General features: G+C 34.0%; 2 protein-coding genes across 2 annotated transcripts; one reads left to right on the top strand and one right to left on the bottom strand.

Moving 5' to 3' along the window:
• Positions 1-431: 431 nt before the first annotated feature.
• On the bottom strand, positions 432-1,319 carry LOC108339388 (acidic leucine-rich nuclear phosphoprotein 32-related protein-like). The gene has a single exon (XM_017576524.1). It carries the CDS (start codon positions 1,317-1,319, stop codon positions 432-434), a length of 888 nt encoding a protein of 295 aa, XP_017432013.1.
• A 2,046-nt stretch (positions 1,320-3,365) lies between these two features.
• Positions 3,366-8,110, top strand: LOC128196718 (tricyclene synthase EBOS, chloroplastic-like). Its single transcript, XM_052878229.1, has 8 exons — positions 3,366-3,590; positions 3,691-3,961; positions 5,086-5,464; positions 6,058-6,276; positions 6,383-6,521; positions 6,620-6,868; positions 6,980-7,282; positions 8,087-8,110. The coding sequence occupies exons 1-8, from the start codon at positions 3,366-3,368 to the stop codon at positions 8,108-8,110; spliced, it is 1,809 nt and encodes a 602-aa protein (XP_052734189.1).
• The last annotated feature ends 871 nt before the right edge of the window (positions 8,111-8,981 follow it).

Here is an 8,981-nt window from a genome sequence, read left to right as displayed (position 1 = left end):
TCAGTTGCCATGACTTTACTGCATCCATGAAACCAAAATATGCCTTCCACGGACATTCTCCTTTTGATCCCAAACATTTAACCCTAATTCTTTTTTTTATCATTTTTAACAAGTTTCAAATTTTTCCCATTGTCTACTGCATAACTTTTGATGGCATCAAGGATGTCTTGTTTATCCACGAAATATGTTCCCACTTCCCAGTTGAAATCAATCATTTTTTTGGGCATAGTAAACGTAGAAAAATGCCCATACCCTTCTTCATCCTCACTGTCCTCATCACTAATATCAGGAGAATTTAAGTCCTCAGATTGCCATTCATCATTGAACCAAATGGAATCATTAATATCATCTTCTTCCATATCTGACTCAAACCCAAGTAAAACAGGTTCAACCTCAACCTCCAAATTACTAGAACTATCACTTACATCACACTACACATTTATGTCTACTAACACATCCTCACTATGCATCTCACCATCACCATCATCATCATCACGTGATGTACTCCAATCACAGACTTCTACTTCTATATCCTCCAAGTCTTGTACTTCTATTTTGTAAGCCTGACCATCTAACCTATGACCCTCACCATCCTGTGCTTCTATCCTCTCAGCCTCAACATCAGCTTCCTCAACCTGTATCATTTCTTCATGCACTTCATCTGCTGCTGTCCTCTCAGCATCACCTTCCTCAACCTCTGTCCTCTCACCCTCATCTTCCTGCACTTCATTTGCTGTTGTCCTCTCACCATCAGCTTCCTCAACCTCTATCCTCTCAGCCTCAACTTGAACTTCATCTGCTTCTCTACTATCAGCCTCAACATCAGGTTGTTGTCCCTCTATCCTCTCTTCCTGTGCTTCATCTACTGTTGTCCTCTCACCATCATCTTCCTCAACCTTTATCCTCTCTTCCTGAACTACATCTGCTTTTGTCCTCTCACTTTCAACATCACCTTCCTCAACCTCTATCTTCTCTTCCTGAACTACATCTGCTTTTGTCCTCTCAACATCTCCTTCATCAACCTCTATCCTCTCACCCTCATCTTCAGCTGCTTCTGTCATCTCAGCATGACTAACATCTTGTGCTTTTATCCTCTCACCATCACCACCTACCCCCTCATCCAACAGTTGCCTCAAACCATCATCTACACCCTCAGCAAATTGTGCAACCTCACCACTCTCATTAACATGAGGGGCAACTTCCTCACCTCCCTCATCAGCGTTGTATTCAATCATGTGAATCACATCAGGTTGAGAGATAATGTGCACAACATATAAATGAACTTGTCCATTTAAGTGAGCTAAATTGACCATATGCATGGCACCTACGTCATCACACAATGCTTCTAGCTTATCATCTAATACAGGACCACATCCAACAGAAAATCACAGATCCTTAAAATCGTTGTACCCAAGACTTTTCACTACACTAACTACAACAAAATAACTCCATAAGTCAGGATCAAAAATACATTGTCTCACTTTCCCCTTCATATTTCAGGCATCCATCATTCACGAACTTTCCCCCATGGTGAATAACAACCTCTATATCATTCATCACACACAACACAATGAACAATATTCTACACCTACAAATAACCCTAAAACGACAAAAAAATATTGCTTATTAAAGTGATAATGACAGAACAAACAAAGGGTTTAAAGATGGGGGACATGGGCACATGGGGGACCACAACCGCAATATGCAAACACCACATTTTCAGACAACCCCAACCCCACATTCAAAAAAGCATCCCCAGATAACAACAGAAACAACCAAATATTAAATTGACATGTATGTAAAGTACACATACTAACCTTCCAGTAAATTCCACTTCACGCACACCTACAACGACTTCACGTTTGACGTCCAAACTAATCACGAACCTCCAAAGCCCTAGTCAAGTCTGTATCCTCTCCACTAAACACTTTTCTCAAGCTTCGGATGCACTTTCCTCTCAGATTTCTAATCCCAAATTCAATTTCTTTTGAACCCTAAATTCCATTTCAGATTTTCCTAATTTTATATTATTATGTTTAAAATAATTCCACAAATAATGCCACGTTTAAACTCTGAACAAGCCACGTTTCAAGAAAAAAACATGTCATCCTCCCATCTGTGCAAAAACTTAACCCCGTTAACGAAATTTAACGGCAGAGGCTTATTTGATGCAAATTATCACTTATAAGGACTCAATTGGGGATTCTAATAAGAAGGGGATGAAAATGGGAAAACCTCACATAAACTGGGACAACTAAAGGATTTAAACCAAGTTCTTTTAGGTTTTGATTTGGGAGAGTTTTAATGAGTGTAAAATCATGGAGAGAAACGAAAAGTATTGAAGAAAAGGAAAAGGTAAAAAGAAAAAATAATTATAATTTATGTAAGATATAAACCCTCTTAAAAAGAATTTAAACTCCCTCTACTGTTAGCACTTAAACAATTCACTAAAATTCTTTTAAATTATGTTAGTTTGTGGGAGTTTTTTGAAACCCCTCAAAATAACCCCTCTTGATAATAGTTTTTTTTTAGTGTATAGCTTCTCTTACCCTATTTCAACATATGCATAATCTCATTGCACAACATTCTACAAACACTGTTCCAGAACTTGCTGTTATACGAACTGAGTAGAATGACAAGTTCTTGGAAGTGGTCAACACCCTAAACACCCTCACCCAAAAATTGTTGCTTCCGCCTACACCTACTACCCAACCACCACTACCTCCACCACCTCTATGCGGACAATGATGACCTTTAATACTTTTTTGTATAACATTATATACAAATTAATTTTTGTTTGAGTTTAAAAAAATAAAATTATTTAATTTAAAAAAAAGTTGAAACAAAATAAAAACACAACGAATAAATTGATATTAATGTAATGATACGTAGTATTAACATGGTCATGTCACACCTTAATTGTTACATATCAGTATGTCATCTCATAATTTTTTATTTTTATAAAAAAATTAAGAAATAAAAATAAAAATAATTACAAAAATATTTTAAAAAAATATCAACCGTGACACCTTCTTTAATTGTCTTTAATTTTCTTAGTGTAAAACTAAGGAAACTTAATTAATTCAATTTTTCAAAAAAAATATGGATTCAATTAAAAAAAACAAAAGACCTATTTAAAAAAATCATAAGAAAAAACCAAATGTATGATTACACCTTATAAATAATTCATACAAAAATTAAAAGTAAATAATTTAATTATCGTATGTATATATATGCAATTTTAAAAGTTTGGGACCACATTATCCCAGCTCCTATAATCATCCGGCCCTCTCATCTATATATACGTATGAGACCACCCAATGTTAAACATTCGCAGTTGCAGACATAAGCGAGCCTTGAACAAAATGACTCTTGTGAACCCAACGTTACTCAATTCCTCTTTTACTCCACATCTCACTTTTCCCAAACCTCTGAAACCAGTAGCTCCTATTCTTCTCCAACGTAGGATAATCTTTCCTCGCTACAACGCAATCACCGCAAACGTTAAGGTTTCTGAAAGAAAATCAGCAAACTACCAACCCAACCTCTGGACTTACGACTTTCTGCAGTCCTTGAAGCATGCCTACGCTGTAATTAGTTAAAGCATCATAATTATCATATACAGTGTCTCTATTCTAAACTTTTTCTTACACACGTATACGTGATTCGTTCTTTGTATAACGTTTTCAGGATATAAGATACGAGGACAGAGCCAAGATGTTGCAGGAGGAAGTGAGGAGAATGATAAAGGATGAAAGTTCAGACATATGGCTCAAACTTGAACTCATTAACGATGTGAAACGATTGGGTCTGAGTTACCATTATGACAAGGAGATAGGTGAAGCCCTTCTTCGGTGTCACTCTTCTGCAGGATTCAGTAGCACATTCGTTAACAGAAGTTTGCATGAAACTGCTTTGTGCTTTAGGCTTCTCAGAGAATATGGCCATGATGTCTCAGCAGGTATAACTAACGTTATATAACATTTTATTATAAGCAAACTAATTTGTTTTTTCTAAACAATTATTTATAATATTATTTAGTTTGTAAAATATCTGAAAACTACCATTAAACCTAACAAATAAGCACTAGTTATGTTTTGCATTGATTCCTAATAAAGAAAGAACACTACATCTATATATACTTTCATTATGTTTTAATTATTTGATAAAAAATAGAAACCGAAAAAAGAAAGTGTGAGGTAATTAAATGAAATTTTCAACTGTTATCTGTAGGAAAAAGAAGTGTGAACAAAAGTGGGTTGATAAAAAATAAATAAAACTTTATCATCTTACTTTAACAAATATTGTCATCGTATCAGACAAAAAGCAAAACACAGTACACACGTATAACATAAAGAAAACGAGCTGTTGATGAACACCATTACAGGCCTTAACATCATAAATATATGTGTTTAAACTCTGCTATATTGTCATGTGGAGCTGGGCACCACCATGTTGGATATTCAAGTGTAAGCTTACATTGAATAAAAATGAGAAAGTATAACAATATAATATATTTGTTATATAGTTGACTAAGATGTTATTGGTGTTTGTGTAACCCACACGGATAACTTTCTCCTCCATAGATCCAACAATAGTATCAGAATCAAGTCGATGGTTTCCAAATGTGAGATAAGAAAATAGAGCAGCATATAAAGATAAAAGACCTATTATCTTAAGATTTTGAATAAAAAATAGTATTGATCACTTATATATAATAGTTATCCAACCGACATTTCAAATAACAGCCTATGCTGCCTCACTAGTTTCGAACAAGACTATGCCTAATAGATAGATAAACAAATAAGTTTTATTAATATATATATATATATATATATATATATATATATATATATATATATATATATATATATAATTATATTTTAAATTCTTTATCAGTATTTTGAATATATTTATAAATTTAATTAGAATACCAAGTAATTGCAGTGTCCATGGTATATAAAGTATTACATGTTTTTGTTTATTTATTTTAAGTATAAGTTGAACATTTTGGTTTCTTTTATCAAATATAAGTGGCCTGTCTAGGTACTATAGCTTCACGTGTGTACTTATTTGATCATGTAGATATATTTGAGAGGTTTAAGGAGGAGAATGGTAATTTCAAGGCAAGCCTTGTGAGCGATGTGAAGGGAATGCTGAGTCTGTACGAGGCATCGTTTCTTGGATACGAAGGAGAGAAGATTTTGGATGAGGCCATGGTCTTCTCTAGCTTCCATCTTAGGGTTGCCCTCAACGAAGGTAAAGGCAGTAACATGCTTTTGGAACAAGTGAATCATGCATTGGAGCTTCCACTCCATCACAGAATTCAAAGGCTGGAAGCAAGGTGGTCCATTGAATCTTATGCTAAAAGAACAGACTCAAATCGATTTCTGCTTGAAGCAGCAAAGCTTGATTTCAATATTGTGCAGTCAACAATGCAAAACGATCTCCAACAAATGTCAAGGTGAGTCTGTGTTGGAAAAACGTATCAGTATTTAAATATCAAAGGATAAAAATTGGATGCAACATCATACTGAGATAAAATACTAATTTTAGTCCTATAATATTTAACACAACATTAACTGAACTAGCAGTGTTGTGTCTTTTTCCATTAACTAAAAGAATGCCTGCTGCAACCGTAAATGTTGAAAGTAAAAATCTACCAGACAAACAAATTCTGGTAAAAAAACTATACATGTCTTCCAAAAAGTCATGATTATGTGATTCCGCGCTTCAATTTTTCAATCAATTACGTATTCTTTCATTGTTTTAATTATATGAGAAAATAGAAAAGGACAAAGAGAAGGAAAATGGTGGGGAAGTTATTAAATGAAATTTTCAAGTATTATCTCGGGGAAAGAGACGTACGTGTGCACAAAAGTGGGGAGAAAGAAAAAAATAAAAGGTTAATTAAACAAAATGAAAAAGGAAATAATATTTTCTGTTAACTAGACAATTATTCCCTTAAAAAAAAATAAAAGGTTACAGTTTTATGATGTTCCTTTTCTATTACATCTTTAGAGATACCTCATTTTTCTTGATTACATCGTGATGAAGGTGGTGGAGGGGAATGGGACTGGCCTCAAAGTTAAGCTTCAGCCGAGACAGACTTATGGAATGTTTCTTTTGGACTGTTGGAATGGTCTTCGAGCCTCAGTTCAGTGATCTCCGTAAAGGCTTAACAAAAGTTACTTCCTTAATAACTACAATCGATGACGTTTATGATGTCTATGGCACCTTAGAAGAATTAGAACTTTTCACTGCAGCTGTGGAAAGGTAGCTTACGTAAAAAAAAAGAAAAAAACTTCAATCACGAGCATGAAAAAAACTGCTGAAATTATTAATCAGTGCACTAATTAGAATTTTTTTTTTCTTGTTTCAGTTGGGATGTTAAAGCAGTTCAAGTTCTCCCTGATTACATGAAGATATGTTTTCTGGCACTGTACAACACTGTCAACGAATTTGCCTATGATGCCCTTAAGGAACATGGACAAGATATTTTACCCTACCTCACCAAAGCAGTGCGTTAATTCATAAATTATAGCAATTATTTCTTATATTATGTATACATGTTAGTGCATTATTGAGATTATTTTTGTTTTTTAATTAAATTACACAGTGGTCTGATATGTTGAAAGCATTCCTACAAGAAGCCAAATGGAGTCGCGACAGACACTTGCCAAGATTCGAGGATTACATCAACAATGCATGGGTCTCAGTCTCCGGGGTGGTTATACTCACCCATGCTTATTTCTTACTAAACCAAAGCATTACAAAAGAGGCACTTCAATCCTTGCACAATTACCACTCCTTGTTACAGAAACCATCCCTTATTTTTCGACTTTGCAATGATCTGGGCACATCAAAGGTAAATTTGATTCCATACATGACCATGTTTTTTTTTTTTGTGACATTTTTACATCATTAAAACAACAGCCTAAAACATAAAAGTAATTGGTCTTGTGTTGTAATTTTGCAGGCAGAGTTAGAGAGAGGTGAAGCAGCAAGCTCCATTGTATGTTTCATGCGAGAAAGTGGTGCTAGTGAAGAGGGTGCTTACAAGCACATCCATAGTTTGCTTAACGAAACGTGGAAGAAGATGAACAAAGATAGAGTGTCACAGTCTCCTTTCCCTAAAGCTTTCGTAGAAACAGCCGTGAACCTTGGAAGAATTTCTCAGTGCACATATCAGTATGGAGATGGACATGGAGCCCCAGATAGCACTGCCAAGAATCGCATACTATCTTTGATAATTGAACCCATTGCACTTTACGAGACGGAGGCATTACAACAAGTTGTTTATTAATATTAATGGTAATCTTGCAAAAGAAAAATAAATTAGTTTGTATATAAAGGGTTTGTTATCTTTGTATCATCTAGTTATTTTCAAGTTAAATTGTTAAAATATTTTCTTGATTCTAATAAAATAATTTTGTAACTTGCTATTTTACATATTTTTTCTTCATCTAATATAGTAAAGATGTGCATAAAATACTTTAAAGTAAAATTGTGTTTTATTGATGATATTTACTAACAAATCATCATCTTTGGTAAAAGTTAATTATCAATAGAGTTATCGACGGATACAAATTATGTATTTATCGACGGAATGTTCCGTCGGTAAGGTATTTTTGTTTTAATATCGATGAATAATTATTTGTTGATATGTTTTTTTATGAAATAAGGTCAATTTTTTTTCCTCTCATTTTCCTCTTCTCTTCTTCGTTCTTACTGTTACGCGATTTCGCTCATCCCTTTACCTTCACTGATGCGCGTGTTCTCACCTCCATTGTTTTTGCTTTTCCTTTCATCTCCATTACTCTGCTCTTTCCCAACCTTCATTGCTCTAAATCGTCTCCAACCTCCATTGTCCAAAATTGTCGTTCATTGTTTTTTCAAATGTTCGTCGTTGACACCATTGTGAGCAGGGTGTTGTTGTGAGAGAAGAACTGGTCCACGGTTTATATTGTGCTTGAGGTTAGTTGAGGGAAGTTGGTCAAGGTTAGGTGGTGAGTTTTTCAGCATTGTCGTGGTGAACGAATGTTGTTGTCGTTAAGGGAGGCTGTGGAGAGGCCCTACTATGGAGGTAAGTTCTAACTATAAAAATTAATGCCCTTGTATTGTGTGCAATGACATTAGTATTTGGTTGTTGTCCTGTGCAATGAATAAGCATAACATTTGAGGTTTCTTTTCTTTTCATTTCGGTAGAACAGAAGAAGTGAATGGGTTTATTTTAGCTTGGTTCCCTAGTAAATTTTGTGTTTGAATTTTAAAAGTGTTTTTTTAGTATACTTGTATTTCATTCATTCACATAACTGATTTCATATATTGGTTACCCTCTGATGTCTAAATTTTGCATAAGCTTGGTTCAGTGTTTATGTTGAAAATTGATTCATTCATTTTTTGTTGTATTCAACAATGAAAATTTCTATTTAGACTCTAAATTAGATTCCAAATACATCTTAAATAATTATATATACAAAGCTAATGTTTTTGGTTTTATTAGGTTGGCCAATTGAAGGGCACGAGTCTATTCATAGTCTTTGGTTTTGGCTTTCTTCAAAGTTTTTGTTTCCTTGGTTTTAGCTTGCTTCAAAACCTTTGTTTGTTTAAACTTTTATAGTTTTTTTAATTTAATTGTCTTATTTGTTAATATATATTGACATATTATTAACTACTAAAATGGAAAATGAAACACTTAGTTTTAGTGACAAGGAAAAACAATATTTGGCCTGTGTGTTTGAGGTGAAGTTGTGAACTTCAAATTAAGTTTATCTCTAGTGACAGATTTGTTTTTCTTTGAAGCAACATCACCTTTGTCACCATGTTCCTAACCAAGTTGACATGAATTAGTTTAGGTGACATAACATGTACAATGTATTCATATTGTAAATGATCATTAATAGTTCAATTGAAAACACAATTCTAATACACAAAAGGTAACTTAGCAAGTTTTCAGTTTCTACTTGTTGTAGATTTGG

This window comes from Vigna angularis, chromosome 5 (genome assembly GCF_016808095.1).
Source record: "Vigna angularis cultivar LongXiaoDou No.4 chromosome 5, ASM1680809v1, whole genome shotgun sequence".
NCBI lineage: Eukaryota > Viridiplantae > Streptophyta > Magnoliopsida > Fabales > Fabaceae > Vigna > Vigna angularis.
The sequence above is the reverse complement of the archived record's forward strand: the minus strand, read 5'-3'. Positions and strand labels throughout refer to the sequence as shown.